Consider the following 19,713-nt stretch of genomic DNA (forward strand, 5'->3'; position numbering starts at 1 on the left):
AGCATTTCCTAGTACAACTTGAATGTTCAAATGCAGTTCATCAGAGCACTTAGACTATGAGATTAATCAAGTGAATTAGTCATAGGTTTAAAATTAAGTGTGTACCTAAAGATGCCCTTGTGCAGTGCAGGACTAAATGCAAAATTTGAAAAGCACCTAGCTCTTGGTGGGTTTTGTGGGTTTTTTCCTCAGATCTTAAATCCAACTTTATTTCCACACGGTATGCTGTATTTAGTTGGCCTCTTTTTCCAGTAACATTTTAGAAGACCAATAACATGGCAGACATTTAATTAGTAAAATACCGTAATCAAGGCTTAATACTGCAAATACATCTTTATCTGTCTTCTTAACTTTTGGCGCAACGGACCTGTCATTCTGACCTCACTGAAGTCAATAAGAGTTCTGTCACTTGATGAGTCCTGGATTTCAACCAGATCATTCCAAGATAAGCAGTTATGTAAGACTTTATTATTTTTTAAGCTCTTTAATTAAGAATGTGCAAAATAGCATACTGTTTCTGCTAAAGACATTCTGTAAATCCACTGTTCTTAACAGAATCGGATCCATTTCAGTACTCTTCCTTCTATTAAAGTATGTTCTATGCCTTATGGTCTACTTAAAAGTCGTATTAGTTCACAACAAATGTTCTCATCTTTTATTTCTTTTTCCACAGCTTTCTGGAGCTAAATTTAAATGGGGACAGAAAGTACTAACAAATAAGTCTCTTTTTCAAGTTACAAATTGGTTTTTTTCCCCTGATATTTACCTACTGTAGCATCTATACAATACTAAAACTAAGACAAGTGAAGTAAACCAGAACGATTTAATGTGAGTAACAAAAGCAAATACAAAAGCTTTGTTTACACTGAGTACTTTCCAGCCTACTTCCAATGCTGTCCATTTTCAGTATGCTTGTGCACTTTCCCAGGAAGAACTAATAAGCATGGCCCTTGCAGTAAACACAAATTAACTGTATACTTCAAACACTTAAAAATGAAGAGCCAGCAAACACTGTCACTCTGGTTCAAAAAGCTAGGGAAGAAATATGGCCTCAAGTAACTCTGTGGCTGCACTAATGTTGCGCCAAAAGACCCTTACAAACCTCTCCTCTCTAGAGAAGAGAGAATCTTCCATTAAAATATTGAAGGATTAATTCTGGGGTTTTACCAGAATTTTTTAGTTTCAAGTTGACAAAGTCACTTATGTTCTCCTTCAGTCTCTGAATTCATTAAACAGAATTCCTGTTTTAGTCAACATATACAGGACAAAAACAAATGACAATTTTATTTAAATAGCCTTAGGACTGCACAGGAACTGTGACTAAACCCTTTTATATACACACACACGCACATACACTAATCCCTTTCAATATATAGTATCATTTTGTATGGTTTGTTATATTCAACTGAGTATAGTCTAACAGACTTCCAGGGATCTGGTTTTAGCGCATAACTATTTCTCCAGAGAGATATACTGACTTGTATCACGACAAAAGAACAAACAGAAACATAAAATTCAAAGTATGGCAAGTAATTAATTTACTAATAAGTAATTAATTCAATATTCATTCACAAAGGAAGTAAGTAAAAATAAAGAAGAAAAACATTGCAAGAACAAGAAAATGCGGGAGAAGCAGTACAGTCAAAGAACTAATAGCAAGGAAAACCTGTGCACTCCCTTGATCAGGAGCCAGCTGCAGTTGGGAAGAACTGAAGATTGTAAAGTATCCAGCACTTTGCATGGGTTATGCATTAATCGCACAGGAAGACAGGTAAAACAGAACTGAGATTATTTCTAAAACTAAAAAGTATTAGGTCTCCAAGACACGTTCCCCAGCACTGTGGATGTGGGCAGGTATTATCAGTCAAAAAGCCCTTTTTCATTAAAGTGGCCCTGAACAGTGAGAGCATGTTTTAAAAATAGTTCAAACATAATTAATATTCTTTTTCTATTTATAACTGAATAAAATAGCTTCATCTTGGAGAAGAGAGTAGCACATAAATGTGCCTTAGTTCTGAGTCAAGAAAGAAAGACATCAAGAAAAATACACGTATTAGGAATAACTCTGGGACAATTATAAATGAATTCTTATCATAAAGATTAGAAATACATTTTAGCTATATCTGTAACACTACACTCTTTACTTACCCGTAATTTTCAGCTGAACCATTGACTACATGATCTGCCCATGAACTTGCACCATTGTACCACCTTTACAACGCAGTTAAAATAAAGAAGTGTTATAAAGAAACATATGTATTATTAATAACACTCTAATTCATATGACGTGACCACTTCTCAACAAAATGGGAAGCTTTTCAAATGTTTCCAAATAATTTTGTACATTCCCTACTTTCTCTTAAAACTGTATCTTTTTTAATTAAAAACCAGGCAAATGGTGTTTATTTTTTCCTTATGTAATTCTTAATAGATTTCACCTTTATTCTTTTCAGTCGTTTAGCCATGAATTTCAGTTTCATAAAGACTAACGGATCCTCTATCTTTTCTTACACAAAAGTCTTCACATTTTCAACAGTTATTGAGTTTGTGGAATAATTAAAAAATAATTATGGCAATATAACATTAACAAAAATAACATTCTATGTAGCAATAGTTTAAAATACTGCTTTTAACTTCAAATACCTAACTTTTTAAAAATTATTTTTCTATTTGCTAGGGTGGTTAGGGTTTTTTATGGTTTTTTAAAAAGCAGAAGAAAACTCACTTCACTCAGATCAAACAATGAAAACTAATGAAATCTGCAAATATTTTTTGCATGACTCCATTTTTTTCCAAACTTCTCAGACTTCAGAATCTGAGGTTTTATGATATGTTTACAAACTAAATGACCCCATACCTTCTGATCACTATGTTGAGGAAAGACGGTATGGAGTGCAGTATATGCTAATGTCACTCAGCTGCTCTTGCTTCTTCTGTATAAATTGGACAGTATGGGGGATGGCATTTTTTTTGCATGGGTTGTAGCCAGATCAACGACTGGATGAAAGTTACTTTAGTTTAATCTAATTTGGTTTTAAATTAGATTTAGATTTAGTTCAATCTAAATTAGAATACAGATGGAGAATGACAGGTATATATTTACACTCTCCGTGATCGTCCATATCCTTAAAACTGAAGCCAGTCTCTTCAGTTAGCCAGTATTTTAGGCAAGATTCTTCTGTAAAAGTACTTTATTATAGACACCATAAATATATAAGCATGGCTTTAAAATTGCAGTGTGCTTTAGTTTTTTGTTAAATATGACTGTACTTATACATAGCAATGAAATAAAAACAAAAATTCATGCTATTAGTTAGAAAGCAATCCCTGCTTTACCTGCTCCCTTGCTGTAGATAAAAATCATATACCGACTAAAAAATAAACAGAGAAATATAAAAAGTCTAATTGTGCAAAGGGAGAGGAACATCAACTTGTTTCTTTCTTCAGATTTCCTTCTTTTTGGACTTTGCCTAGCTCTTTAAACATGAAATGCTGCTGTCAAATAACTATTTCCAAAGATACTCTAAAAGTTTTCAGATTATGTGTCAGATTAGAGTTATACACTATACAGTAGTATATCACACTATCACACTATACACTGCATATAGTGTGATACACTATATGCATATCAAAATTTAGGAAGAACAATAGTACTTTTGGTCCCAGCACAGCAAGCACCAAAATCAATTTGAAGCACTTAGTTAGTGATTTTTAAGTCAATATAGGTTGTAACATGTCAAAAGCTGAGGACCTTCTTCAGTGACTCAGGATATTAAAGAATGAAATTGGCGATTCTAAATTGTCCTATAATCACTCCTAGTGACTGAAAAGGTTACCCATTAGAAATACACTGCAGATAAGTGGGGGGGAAAAATGTCAGCTGTACCTAGCTCTTCTGTACTGTTCGGTTTTCCTCCCACATCTAATGAATAAAATTTTTTTCAAGTTAAGAATTATGCTTAAAAAAATTCTAAAGTCAAGTTAATGGAGAGCTAAAAGAAAATGAGGTACTTAAAACTATGGAGATTAGTTGTTCTGTATGTAGAGAAATACTGCATAAAGTGCACTGTAAATTCAAATACCATTAGTCTAAGCCAATTAAAAACTTTAGACCACACTTCAGAAAAAACGTATTACTCAACTTTATCTATTTTTATTATATAAATTAAAATACCTTTCAGGAGTATAGGTTGTGTCGTCATAATATGAATTAGGCACTCTTCTCTCCTGCCTAGTCCTCCTGAATATGGAATAAACAGCACAGAAATTTCAGGAATTTTAAAGGGTGCTTCTTTCATGATGTTATCTCTCACTGAATTATTAAGATAGTGATGAATATAGAGCACTTCTGTCTACAGTTCAGCAGTATATTCTGAACATATGTTTTCATATATATGTCATCTTAAACTTCTACTTTCAAATTATATTCAGAAATAATTAAGAACATATTAAGTTAAGTACACTTTATTTACTGATACACACATATTTCATAGGAGTGAAAAGTTACATCAATAGGAAAACGGTACTTGAGCAACTGAGAAATTTCACCAAAAATAGGATATGGATGTTGGAAAATTTCTGCCTGGTAAAATGAAAGCCATAAAACAAAATGGAAGCGAAAGTTGTTTCCTTAAGTGAAGCAACAGAAATTCCGCCTGAAATAAACCTCACATCCTGCACAAAAAGTGCACAAACGAGCTTTTATTGCCTTCCAAACACTAACCTCACAGGCTAAGTGAAAAAAAATGAAAATAGCACATAGCGTGGTGGTCTCAGTGACTAAGTTGAGCTCTGAGATGGGTAAGTTGAGAAAGAATTTCATACAGTGAGGTTTTCAGCAGATTTTTATTTGGGATGAGCTACCAATATCTTCATTTTAAAAACAATTGGGATAAAAATCTTGAGAACGTTGATCTGTCATTAAGACCATGTCAGCCAGTTTAAAACAGGTGACTGTCAAATTATGAACTAGCCTATATAACTCTATAGGACTGTGAATTGTGGGATATAAATAAAAGCGTAAGTAAAGCTCTACATGTCCAGCCATGAAGTCTTATCTATGTTCAGTCCGAGTTGCTGCAGCAGTGGGAACTGAGACCAGCTAGTGCTACCCTGCTGGCTGTCACATTAAAGAGTCAAGGAAAACTGTAATGGGGTACCGATGTTCTTGGGAAAGCACCGGGTCCAAAGGGCCCTTGAAGTCACTGAAGCTGCACATGTGCCTATTGTCTATTTTAGGCAAATGCTGGAGTACCTTGTCAATGCCGCCTCCATTTCTTTTGGGAGGGAAACAATTGGACTTCAAAAGGGGGGAACTACCACAAAGACAAAAAGATGAGTGCCGTAGCCTAAGAAGGAACTCAGAAATTAAGGGTTTTCATAATCTAAATGTGTCCTAGAACTAATGAACTGAAGACTATAAAATCTGATAATCAGTAACTGAAACAAACTTCAGCAGAGAAAAGATGAAAGAGAACCAAGTAGTCACTCTGTGGGGAAAAAAAAAGAAAAAACTGCTAGAAGAGACCACAAGAGTTAATGGTGGCTGCGAATGACTACAAGATAAGCAATGAAAGGAGACGTGGATAACAAAGAAGGCAAGTAATTTTGACTGATATATCTGTACGACATATTTGCTTGCAGGACACCCACTGGTGGATTCACAGTGACACGACACAAAACTCTCTGTCCCAGATGAGAGACTCAGCCCTGAATGCTGGACTGTGCAGAACAATGTTTGCTATTTTGATGAATAGTGGAAACCGGAAAGTTACTTCACACGCTTAATAAAGTGAAAGACAAGAAGAGAGGTAGTTGCTTGATATCAACATGACATTGATTAAGCAGATGGAACTAAGAAGACAAGACTAATACCTTGACGTACAAAACCAATGTAATTTAAGGTAAGCATTAAACTGGGAAAAAGTGTAAAGATAAAGGAGGAAATAGTTTGAAAAGTAATTTTTCATATATTTCCAAAAAATAAAATAAGGAAGAGGAAATGACTTTTCAATGGATAAGGAGGAACTGGATAAAGATTATGCTTATTGCTCCTTAAATACCTAGAGAACTGCTTGTCAGAATATGGAAATGCAAAAAGGATGAAAAACTAGGAAAAATGATAGTTGCTATGAGGTACTCGGAGCCATTCATATCTAGTAAGATGACTCAGGTAGCTTGAACGAGGATGTTACCCACAGGCAGTCTGGATTCAAGAGCACTGAGAATCCAGGATCAGTTCCTAGGCCCAAGGAAATTCAAGATACTGCTTTAAGAGTGAGCTAGAGATATCCCACTTCATGTCAGTTTTTCCTTTCTGACCCCAGGAGGAATTACCGTTAATTGCCTTCTCTTCAATAAAGCCTTGGAAAAGATTTACTCCATCTCACTGCTTAAATCCCAGCTTTTTCATCTTTCTGCAGTACTATCTACTTTTGCCCTTTATTTTCATTGATTTTACTTTATTTTTGAGAAATTAATTTCTATAAAACAGAAATGAAGATTTGCAAGTCAAGATCCTCAACTAAGACAATTTGATAACAGCTCCAGCTTTCAGCAGTATCTGAACAGTCACAGACACAGTTGGCAATCTGAAACAGGTTCAGATAAACTAATGCAAATGTCAGTACATAACTAAGGCAAAAAGGAGTATATAAAAATTAACTATTGAAACAGCATAAGTATGAGCATATTTCATCACATAGTTTTAGAAACCAAACCAAAATTCCCTCCTCTGCTTATTAAAGTTTCTACAGGCAGACTGAACTATTTACACACTTTCTTTGTATTAGGTTTAATATAAACCAGTATCATTTCAAAACAAATGTTTAACTGAGTTCTAAAGGTTATAATGTCTATTATACTATAGCTTTGTAGAATTTTTAAAACGCGATATTTCTTTGGAAGGAGTACTTTTATGATACTATAAAAGTTTCAGATTCTATTTTGTTTCTGCATCCAGAAGTATTTTTACACTTACTAAAAACATGGTTATATATGATCTGAACACAGAGCAAACTTTAATGAACTTCTCAGAGGAACTCACATCCAGAGGGCGGCCATGAAGTTACTATATCAAGGGTTCTTTAGTTCTTGCTGTGGAAATTTTTACATGGCCCCTTTTGTAAAGCAATAGCCATATCAACCATTATATCTGCTATTTGAGATCTGAAGCCACCACTTCCTTTTTATTGGCTCAGTTTCTCAGATTTACATCCTTATTTCTATTCACATGCAGCCACGTAGACTATCCTGTTTTGCAATATTTTCTGAAAATATCATAATCACAGTAGTACACCAGCATGTTGTATTATATCTCTTAAAAGCCACTGTATTTCAAGTATAATTATTTCATAGAAATTATTATGGGCTCAACTTCTCTCTGCCATATATTTAATATATAAATAGGAACTCCAATGTTCTGTAGTCACACACAGGTATTGTGAATGCATAGAAGTACTCATAAATTACAGAATAAGCACTATACAAATATCTACAATGTAAGCTTATACTTTTACTTTTCTCTCTATTTTTCAGTTAAGCAAAGTATAGGATTTCAGAAAGACTCTATTTCTGTGTGCTTTGAAGTAGATAGGCTTTTCCTCACTATTTGCAAGAGAATAATAAGTACTATAAGCACTTTGGAAAATTCCAGCAAGAATAAGGGTTATACAACGACACATATATAATATCCTTATAACCTCATTTATGAAACTGACTTCTATAAAGCTATTCAGCTTCTCTTGGGATTTACCCATAGTCCTGAGTAGTCAGTTTTAGATGCATACATCCTCACAGGGTATTAAAAAACATCTTCACTGTATGTATTTATCACCTAAAACACAGACCACATTCTCAGTTTGGAAACCAAATACAGTACTGTCAAAGTATAGGCGGCAGAGCTAACGATATGCTGCACATCAGTTATACCTCTCAAGATCATAGTAAGCACCCTCAGAATAGGTACGGCACATCTTACGGGAGCGAAGTAATCTGATTGCATCTTCACAAAATAGAGGATACATTGTGTGATCCTGGCTGCCAAAACATAAAGGGTGAACACAATGAAAAGCGACACAAAGATGAAATGAGGACAAACCAACATGAAAAGCAAGCAATGCCGGCAACAGAACAAAACACTGGAACAAAACTCTGCTGGAACTTTGGTGAATTTTGCAAAACTACTTTTAAAAATTAAAGTGTATTGGCCTGCAGCTGAGACCACAAGAAAGGTATCACACTCCAGTTTTATCTATTGTAACCTTTAATACAGCCATACTTGTACGACATTCTGTATATGAAAAACACAGTATTAGCAGGTATTTGTGTTTGTTGATTTAAATAATTTTCCTTATTGAATTTTTAAAAGACGTTACAATGATGTAAATATAGCCTCATCTTCATGGACCGCCAATCACAGACTATTGGCAGTGAAAATATGTTTAAAAAGTGAAACATGAAGATTACCCAGTGTTTGTCTACACACCGTATTAAGAAAGCTAATGCTGGTATTAACTAAACACTTCTATGTTTTCTACCACTATACGCAGACTAATAAAACCAGAAGTGGACATGTAGGTACACAGAAGTACATGCATTATCCACACAGAGTCACACAGAGGAAAACATATACCTGGCATCTCTGTAATGGTGATCTGTGGACTGGGTGTACCGGGAACGAGGTAAAGTAACATAATGACTGAGCAGATGGCAGAAAAAAAATACAAGTATGAGACAATAATGTGGAGAAGCAATGATACACATAACAGAAGACATAAAAAACTTAGAATATGGGAGCTACAAAAGTATTACATAGAGTACTGAAATTAGTAACAAAATTGGAAATCTAATACACAGTTCTAAAGGTAAAATTATCTAGATGATTCACACATTTGTTCTGAGAAACCAGTAGGAGTCTAAGGATGAAGCGGATAGCTAAAATTTGGGATTTTCTACATTATTTCAGTTAGGAGGAAAAAATGTATAACTATCTGTCTGAAAGCAAACTCAAGAAGTCAGACTGCCTGTTCCCTTGCTTGGAGGCAGTGATAACTTCAGTATGAATAATATCTTTGGCATCGGTTTACCGAGTCTGTCTGAAAGGCTACCACCGTTGGGAAATCTGTCCCCACCTAGCTAGCTCCAGGGCTTTTCCATTCCTCATGTAAGTTTTCCTAATATATACCTTGTTGTGATAAAAGATGAATTTAGATTAAAGTCCTGCTATTATTTAAATAATTAATGAAGAGATATAACATCTGTAATAGAATATGCCAAAAAACTAATGCATGCATTTCAAAATAATAAAAACAAGGTATTTATATTTTGTTTGTATTTTGAAAATATGTCAAAATGTATATATTTTAAATATACTGATAATTGTTATAGCACTAGATATTTTCCAGTTACCAAAAATAGAAGAATATTATTTCTCTTTTAGTATAAATATATGCACACAGTACAGGAACAATGGTTTTGAAAATAGTTTTTTTCTTCCAATTTACAAGGAATTATTAGAATGCAAACCTCTGGTCTACGGCTTCTCTGAAGTTGGGGTATTTTAAAGCAATGTCTAATGACAAAAGTCCACGTTAGAAGTGTAAACTGATTTCACAAGAAACATGGAAAACCTCATGTTTATCTTCCATTTTTATTTCTCATATCTTAATTTGTTTATAAGTAATGATTTTGTAGCAATCAAACACGTTGTTAGAGGTAGCTGGATTACCTGCACTTAATATCTTTGCCTCTTTTGCATGTGGATAAAATGTATCATCAGACACACATAAATATTCTTTAAAAGCATATTAGGTTAATTATATATAGTACAAAGATCTTTGTGCTCGTTTTTTGTCAAATAAATGCAAAAGCCGAGTCACCACTATTAAAAGTTTCTAACTTAAGCCCCTGATTATGCAATTTAAACTTTGCAATTTGTTACAAGAAAGAGAAGCTGTACACAATTCAGCAGGGCCTAATTTGACATGGTGCACTGAAAATTTGACGATGAGATCCTAAGAAGGCCTAACAATTAAGAAAATAATCATAGAGCTACATTGCAGGGTGCAAAATGTATTAGGGTTCTTAAACTAATGCACACACCTGAGTACCAAAAGCAGTCTACCCGTAACAGCTTGGCAGTCAGCATGCTGCCAAGAAGCATTAAAAAATAATACCATCATGTTTTTAAAATTTGCTTTAGAATATATGCACACCCACAGGAAGAACAATCAAATAAAAATGTAGGAGTCTACCCCACAGCAGCTATGATACGTATGATGATGGCAAACAACTGCACACCAGCTTATTCTCACCACTACGTGGTGACACTCCCAGGCTACAGCCACATGAATCTGCCCTTAAATGATTTAGATGCAACCCTGAAATTAACACCACAAAACTGTTGCAAATATTACATTAGAATTAATAAACAATTAAGTGTTTCCAGCTGGTAGATGACATTTTCATGTTAACAATTTGCTTTCACTTCCTCTTTTATCACTCCAGTGAAGTGTTGACAAGTTTTCTTCATAGTCTTGCAAAGATACAAGACATCAATAAATATAATATATTCAACCAGTTTTCAAAGCGCAAAGCTTTACACAAAAGCAGGACTTCAAGCAGAACATGTGCTGCAGAACACGAATTTCACAGGAATGCAATTGTCACTTGCAAGCAGCTCAGCTCGCTCTCCATAAGGCGGCACACCCCAGGCTGCTCCCTTCCCTTACTTGTATGTGAATGAAACACCATCAGTTAATGCTCTCCTTAGGATTTGAGTCCTAACTACTTTTCAAATCCCTTCTAAAGCATTTTAAATGCCCAGCCTCTGGTATCAAGTTTTGTCTCAATACTTCTGGAAACTCAGAGCTCTAGTGTTCTTAGCAAGTTCTGAGACTTTTGCTTGAAAATCTACAGCAGTTCAACATTTTTTCTTTTTTCTTTTTTTAATTCAGGAATTCAGAAACAGAGAAAGCTGGCATTTAGATACAACCACTTATACAGTTTGATGTGTATTTTACTTTTAACAAGTTTGAAATATGCTGCTTCTTTACCCAGAACTACTCCTCTATATAGAGAAGTGAGGTAAGCCTTAGCTTAGACTTGACCGGATCCTCTAGCATTACTGGCTATTTATATTTTTCGCTATTCTTTAGAGCCCATATAACATGCTATCCATGCTATCTAACTCATAATAGCTAATGACTCACTATAAAATGTTCTTGCAAGCGCAATGTAAAAAAAGGAGATTATGCCTGAATTCATCAAGAAGATAAATCAGTTCTCTATATGAATTAACGCAGTACCTTACTAGAGTACAAGGCATTCATCATAAATCAAGAATACATAACCTAACAATGCTTCAGCATTTTCATAATATCTCTAATTACAATAATAATTACAGAGATATTATTCATGTAAGCATGTGTCTGTCTGGAAGTGGTTTCTGTTGAAGTAATATTTTCAATAAAATATGCATGGTTAGTGAAAAAGAGGAAAGATGCATGCCATATCTGTATGGAAGAGAGAACGACTAACATCACACAGGCCAAAATATGATAATATGCACATTAGGAGGCAGCATATTTTTCTGTGCTTTATGTATTTCAACACTTAGAGCAAAATGCTTAAATGCCATCTATCTTCTGAGCATCCAGTCAGTCGTTCACTATTTGTTTCTTTATTATTAATACTTTATGTATTTATCTTAAAACCCTTTCTATATGTTTTTATGTATGCTAACAATGTAACACCAAAAATGCCTATGACATACCTAATTCTCACTGTCCAAAACTGAAACACACGCAATTTTCATTTGGCTAAGAGCCAATCTAAAATACTTAAAATCACAATGTAAATAAATTGTAATTTAGTAAAATCACTAAGCTTTGCATTGCCTAAATGGAAGAAGAACTCCAGAAACGTTCCAGATCTGCATCCAAAATAAATATGTCCTTTTGAGCTGTTCATGAAAATCATGATCTCATATGCACATGCAGACAGGAATGTTTGGAAGACCATGGAGACATGGACAAGGTTTACATAGAGCAGATTTTTAAAAAGACAAAAGAACTCCAAGATTCTATTTTTTTTTTTTTTTTGGCAACCTTCATTTAGACTTCTACCCTTTTACCACACGTGCCTTATTTGCTACATTATAGTAGACGATGGCAGAAGTATACTAGATGGTGGTATGGTAAAATGAAAATACTAGTCTGCATCCTTGCAGATTTCTGAAACACTACATATTTTTTTATAGATAGCATAGACAGAAAATTTGCAGCACCAGCTCATTTCATGTATATTAAAATAATGAAGTTAGTCTCATAAGGCAGTACTATAGGTTTTGCAACATGACCATTAAAATACACACACCCCCTGCACACACACACCCCCGCATCAAATGAAAACAGGTTTCCACTATTCTGACAAGAACATTCCAGACATGTAGGCCAATATGGCAACTTTCCTTTTTTAAGTGAACATAAAACGATGACTTAAAATTTTCTGGTATCTCCCACCTATTTGCCCATTTCTTTACACCTTCATAGAAATCCAATGAACCATAAGGGTAAAAAACCAGAGATCAGCGATTCAGTGAGCAATCAGATTGCCTAAATGAAAGCACTTAGTTTCCAGAAGAGGTTTGAGATGCTAGAACAGTCTCAGAAGCACACTTGAAAACAGACACACACGCAGAGTGCCTCACTGAACCACCCACGACATACCTTTCTGTTCTTACTGTGCAAGGGGAGTCCAACCTGGTCTTTACCGCTTGGGGCATCCTACTCAACAGTAAAGATGAGGCATGAGAAGATAACCTATTCCTTTCAATTTTCGTTCTCTGTGACCAGGTCTCACAATTTAATTAAGATTCCAGCTTCCCTCTTAGAGTGGGAGTTGACTCCCAAGTACTTCTGTGGAAAGGATGAAGTACTGGGGTCCTGACAGTCTTGTGCTTATTGGAATATCCGTGAATAATTCTGAATACAAAACAAGACTTTCTGTTCCACTGTTAGAACTTGCATGAAACAAACCCAGCTGACACAAGAAACTCCTATCACTATTTATCCATTCTGATAGTCAGCTTTTTCCAGTGTATTATCTGATTGTAATTTACTTTCAGTGATACATTGTATCATTGGCAACACTACTATAATCCATTTTTAGTAACACCACTCTTTTATACTTTTCCAGTTAAAATAGCAAATTAAAAGTACAACAAGTATGAAATTATTAACATTGCTCAAATAAATATAATTTTTTAATGGTATGAATTTGCCTTTAACCAAATACTCAAAAACTTTTCAAGTTACAACTTTCTGAAAATCTGGCAATGTGAAAAAACAGGAATTAGCTTAATCAGGCTGCAGAATGAAAAACAGGTGGTTTTTTGGGTGGAAATTTCAGAAAAAAAGAGGCACTGACGGTGGTAGAAAGGAAAAGAGAGCGGTCTATCATATGAAATTTAGGGTAAGCACTGTGGAAAGGAATGAAGTGAAAAGCTGGGCCTGGGATGAAGTTAGGACTGCAAAATTGAGCACAGAATTGTTCGAGGGAAGAGGAGGCTGGAACTAATAAAATTACGCGGCTTCAGGGAAAAGGTCGAATCATAGAATCATTTTGGTTGGAAGAGACCCTTAAGGTCATCAAGTCCAACCGTTAACCTAACACTGCCAAGTTACCACTAAGCCACCTCCCTCAGCACTACAGCTACATGTATAGCACACGTAGGTGTTCTATACCTCCTCACAGCAGCTTACGCAGTCCAATGATGGGAAGTAACTGCTACAACTGTTTTTTCAAAACAAGTGAGGCCACTGATATGGTTCTAAAAGTTCAGATTCTCAACTGAACAAAGCAGGAGTTAATGTGCTCCTTGGTAGAATGTTTTCCATGTTGCTTCATAAACACCTGGGAAATCACACCTAAAAACTACATGAATAAAATGCTAACTGTGAACCTCTAGAAAATGGCAAATGCCATTCAAGAATAAAACATTGGTTATATAATTTCCCATGCTATATTTCTTAGGAAAGATTAACAGTGTAGTTTTATTTAATAGTTTAGGGTTTTTTTTAATGAGATTACAGTTTTTCTTTAAATGTAAACATCAACAATTTTTCTAACAGCAAAAATGCTGTTTGTCACATCAATTGTATAGAAATCCTTGCTTATCTACTGGGATAGATGAAATCCTAGAAATATTCCAATCAACTTCAATTGGCAGCTTGAAGATTTTAACTGTGAAACAACAGCAATTATCAGCAGAGAATTTGTGACCTGACACATATTCAATCAATACGATTTTCAACAAGAAAATCCGTATCATATTATCACAGTGCTCCCCACAACGTACTTTAAGTCCTCGCTCCAAAGGGCACAACACTGAAGTCTTGTATCAGAACTGCATTATTTATTTATGTCAGCATGGGTGTTTTGTATGTGTATTTTATGCTTAGGAATGTATCTATGAGTTTTTGTTGTCGTTTGGTTTGTTTTTTGATTCAGCTTGAAGGTTCTGAATCATGACTCCTTACGGTTGTAGCTACATTTGCAAGACTGCACTTCTCTTGCCACGTTCCTACTCCATCCCTCTGTTGGAGGTTACCATCCTTCAGCAGACCAGGTGGGTGGTGCAGGTAATTGTGCAATTTAACAGTGATTTCACTGCGAAGTAATGTGCCCATTGTCAATAACAGCAGCCAAAGAGAAAGCACTCTCCTTTCTACCATCCTTACTGCAAGGCTAAAACACGGTAGTGTGCTAGGACTGCAATCCCTTCAGCAATTATATCCATTATATCCACTATATATCCATCCATTATATCCATATCCATTATATCCACTTCTTTCAATACCATGAAACAAACAAAGTGTTCAGCAAAAAGTCTGTATTTAAATGTGCTAATGAAATTATCTCAGTAATAGCGGTGTGATAGTCATGTTAGTCCCAGCGTACCAAGGTATCATCCCTGAAGTGATTTAAAGATAATGGAGAATATTTTTTTAAATAGTCATGGCTATGACTACCTCATTACTTTCACATCATAGATAACAACTTTTGTTCTTTAAAATGGAAACTCTGCACCCTGATGAAGGGATAGCGGGCCCAAAATTTAACATGTTTTTTCTCTCTTGTTTTGTTGTACGTACATAGTAGGAAAACATTTATACTTTAGGAGATTTCTCACATGTTTCCACTACAAGACTATTTGAGGTAGGCATTCTCTGAATGTCCTGGGCTACCGTATCTACATTAAATTCACCATTAGCAATTTCATGCCTCAGGGAGAGCACATCTAGGCTAAAGATCAGTTAGATTAGTTAGATTAATAGTTGCTAAATAGTGTCCAAGCTGGCTAGAGCTGTGGGCCTGAGTACAATTTCCTTATGCTGTCTTGGTGTTTGTTGTTAACTGCTGATATATCTTTCAAAAAGTAATACACAGATATAGTTTTGTCAGAGATCCTGTTTTTGGAACTATGCTAAGATTTTCAAATTGTTATTCTAATTCACTTAATTATATTGATAACTTAAATATAAAACTCTGAGGCAAAATACAGCTGTTTCCAACATTTTCTCTAGAATTTGATTAGTCTCAATTTCGGAAGTGAGGTAAAATTCTGCTGTAGAGAATTTATTAAAACATGTCAAACTGAAGTTTACAAGGTTATCCCATTACAGATAAAAGATCTTACGGAACTTGGGGCTATATCAGGTCATAAGGTGGATGAAAGGCTGGAAACGAGCCAACAATGTGCACTTGCAGCCCAGAATGACAACCGTATGATGGGCTGCATCAAAAGAAGCGTGGCTAGCAGGTCGAGGGAGGTGGTCCTGCCCCTCTAGTCTGCTCTGATGAGACCCCACCTGGAGTACTGCGTCCAGCTGTGGAGCCCTCAGCACAGGAAAGTCATGGATGTGTTGGAGCGAGTCCAGAGGAGGGCCACAAAAATGATCAGAGGGATGGACATCTCTCCTATGAGGACAGGCTGGGACAGTTGAGGTTGTTCAGCCTAGATAAGAGAAGGCCCCGGGGAGACCTTATTGTGACCTTTCATACTTAAAGCGGGCTCATGAGAAAGATGGGGACAAACACTTTAGCAGGGCCTGTTGCGATAGGACAAGGGGCAATGGTTTTAAACTAAAAGAGGAAAGATTTAGACTGGATAAAAGGAAGAATTTTCTTACAATGAGGGTGGTGAAACGCTCACACAGGTTGCCCGATGAGGTGGTAGATGCCCCATCCCTGGAAACATTCCAGGTCAGGTTGGACGGGGCTTTGAGCAAAGTGATCTAGTTGAAGGTGTCCCTGCTCATTGCAGGTGGGGGTCGGACTAGATGACCTTTAAAGGTCCCTTCCAACTCAAACTGTTCTATGATTCTATGATAAGCATTCATATTTCTTTCCATTATAAATTTAGGCTGTATCATAAAAAGTGTGGGTACTTGCAATAAATATCCTCACATTTTTACAAAAATTAACTAGTACAGCTATATTAAATACATAGGTAACAAATTAACTTGATTTCCCACTTTGAGTTACCAGTATACACACTACAATTCTGACATTTTTGATAATACAGCAGCAGATACAAACTTTAACTATAATTTTACCCTGCCAACAAAAATCAGTATATGACTTGATAGTAACATTTGACATAGTTAAAGAGCTGGTGTTTGAAATTAAAATTATCTCAAATTAAATTAAAAAATTGATGTCTTTGGGGGGTTTTTTAAATAATTTGATTTTCACTTCTAACTATGCATTGAGTTTTGAACAAATATTTACATTGCCATTAGACTTTTCATTAGAAATTTTTGTATTGGTTCCAACTAGGTCCTTGGTATCATACTTTAAAGAACTTTATGTTGAAATATCTGGAGAAGGAAGGAAATAATTTTCTTACTCATGTTCTCAGTCATATTTTAACTTAGCAACTGAGCATGTCTACAAGAAGGTACTTTTTCAAAGAACCTTTTTTGCAAACAGCTCCAAGGGATAAGAAGACCATGGAAACAACAAACCATCAGCGCTGTGGGAAAGCAAAGTGTGATTTTTTTTCAGAAGTGTGGAACAAAACAAGGATGACAAGTAAAGAGATTATAAACCTATACAAATGTTCAGGTTTTCCACCACTCCAAACCACCTGCACTTCCATCAGTTTTGAGAATCAGTAACGTTTAAAGAGTTACTTTAGGGACTAGTGTACACACCATTGTTTTTTATCATGTAACACAGACAGTATCACAGATTTTCACTAACAAAATTTGGAGTCTAATAATCTTTCCATTCACAAAACCACTGTAAACTAACTATGAATACAAAACATGATAAATGTTTGGGAATAGTCTTTTTCTATTCTCTTGAGTGTTGCCTAAACCCAGCATGCTTCAGAGACTGTATGTTGTAACATACACAGGCAACCACTCACCATGTATGAACAGGAGAACTTCTGAGTGTGTTTTGGAAAATACAGTTGACATATATGTGCTCAGAGATTCAGAGCACACCTAACAAGCAAATATCTATCCATCTATAATAGTCAAGGGAAAATTCTATAATCTTATCACCAACAACTTTCTGACATTGTTTTTCTGACATATTCTAAAAAACCAATTCTCTTTCTCTAAGCCAAGCCAGTCCAGTAGGGGTTATTTGATTGAAATGATGGGGATATATTGCAGTGCTGTATTTCAAACCACCCTTCACCGCTATGCATTTATCTGGGAGGCAGTAAGCAAACGCACAGTGAACAAACCCAGGAGCATTCTATAAGGCGTATATGGGCTCTAATGCCAAGTTTAGATCCTATTTCAAGGATGACTGGTCTAAAAATCAACATAATATTATCCCAAAAGCAATCTGTTCTTTTCTTTTAAAGAAACAGCTCAGAATCCTTAAATTATTGCCTTCTGTATGAAAATCAGATAACCTCATGAGCCAACTAAATAGCATTCTTCTTTTCTATAACTTAAATAGAAATATTAAATATTTTAATGCAAAAAAGAGGTTCACTTATGATTTATTATACTTGTAATGAATACAGTTAACATTCTGGATGATGAATACTTGATTGCTTTTTAATATCTTAATTTTTTTGCCCATTTGACTTTTTTTGGCCAAATTCAATTACAAATCACTTGAATAGATATGCTGCTTTTTTTTTTTCTTTTGGTACTCTTTTTTCTAACTTACTTAATTAGGAACAATTAATTATAAATTTTTTTCTGAAGAATTTTGTCTTACGTTCCTTACAATCACTGACCATCACATTAATGTTCCTTTAAGACATATTCGCCTTTTCTGTTCAATATTGCTACCAAAAGGCATTGATTTCTTAAATTCCTTGTATTACAGTTAGCAATGTCAATTATGTTCTTCGATGTCACTTGAGGAATAACCTGTAATAATCATCTGTAAAAGTACTAACTTCAAATACTAGTCACATAGCACTCAATCAGATTACAAAATATATCTGTATTACTCCTTGCTATATGCAATTATGAAATGGGACAGTCATGGCTCTCTGATTATAATGTGCATGTTTTCAACTTGGTGTATAAGAAACTGGAAGACTTTCAAAATTAAAGATAAAAAAAAGCTTTTTTTTTTCTATTTTCTGACCTGAAGACAATGAGGTGGGAAAGATCTTATCAATTTTTTTTAACGTCACAAAGGCACTAGCACAATTAATTCTGCAATTTTAACTACATTAGCCAACTATTGCCTGCCGTTCTTTTTCACATCATTAAAATTCATAGAGGTTGCTCTTCCTCCTCGCTGAGAAGTTCCATTAAGCAAAACATTAGTCATGGTAAGATGTGCCTCTAAACACAAAGGCCCTGATTTCATTCTTACACACATTTCTGTAACTTTTTTTTTCCACAAAAATGGCTTATAAAGTCGAGAAAAGACAAACACAGTGCTAGAATATACTTTTGTTATGTCTGTGAATTGCACTGTATCCAATGGGAGCATTACATTAATACTTAGCTGAAATGATGCATTTTTATGCCTCTTTATTTAGCAGGAAAAATGACCACATGTACTGTTAGATTTTTTTAAAAGACATTCAGCACTTAGATAAATTATTAATATAGTACATAGGTACTATAGTACAAAAATATAGAATATTTTTATAAAAAAGGAAAACTAAGCTATCTGTCTTTTATATTGTGCAATTTCTCATAGATTTTTCAGATTACTTCTTGGCAAAGCTACACTAACTTGACAGTTTTGTCAGCCTTGGGTGCACTGTATTTTTTTAAACGTATATCATGTAACCAGTGGATAAATGAGTAGGGAAATGCTGCTCATCTGTGGGATTAGATAAGTAATTTTGCAATTTAATTTAATGAGCTATGATGCTGAAGTAATTCTCATTGATAAGTGTAGGCTAGAGCTGTTTCTAATTTCAGTCAGATATTTACCTCTCTCTGTCCGGGGAGTAGTGGTCATCTATTACACGGTGTCTATCCATTCGGTTCAGGGTATTGTAATGCGCAGGAGTAGATCGAGTCCCTCGTGGTCCCTGATCCACATTCCGACTAAGGATAAAAGACATCAGATTCTGAGTTCTGGGTGCGCCCGGACCACATCCCCTCACTGGCTTGTACAGATAACTTTAGCAAACTTGGTGGTAACGACGTGTGTTAGCTGACCTGTCTTTTGTATACTTTTACTCTCATGTAATTTTAAATCTCATGG

At 35.1% G+C, this 19,713-nt stretch overlaps 1 protein-coding gene across 3 annotated transcripts in view; it reads right to left on the minus strand.

Moving 5' to 3' along the window:
• Positions 1–19,713, minus strand: part of RIMS2 (regulating synaptic membrane exocytosis 2) — a 490,283-nt gene that overhangs the window by 152,722 nt on the left and 317,848 nt on the right. For all 3 annotated transcript variants that reach the window (XM_054192248.1, XM_054192250.1, XM_054192247.1), the window contains 5 exons: positions 19,437–19,553; positions 8,633–8,698; positions 7,930–8,037; positions 4,175–4,240; positions 2,149–2,211 (listed from right to left, as the gene is read on the minus strand). In XM_054192248.1, coding sequence (XP_054048223.1) covers positions 2,149–2,211; positions 4,175–4,240; positions 7,930–8,037; positions 8,633–8,698; positions 19,437–19,553 — 420 coding nt within the window. The remainder of the gene's footprint in view (positions 1–2,148; positions 2,212–4,174; positions 4,241–7,929; positions 8,038–8,632; positions 8,699–19,436; positions 19,554–19,713) is intronic.

This window comes from Rissa tridactyla, chromosome 2 (genome assembly GCF_028500815.1).
Source record: "Rissa tridactyla isolate bRisTri1 chromosome 2, bRisTri1.patW.cur.20221130, whole genome shotgun sequence".
NCBI lineage: Eukaryota > Metazoa > Chordata > Aves > Charadriiformes > Laridae > Rissa > Rissa tridactyla.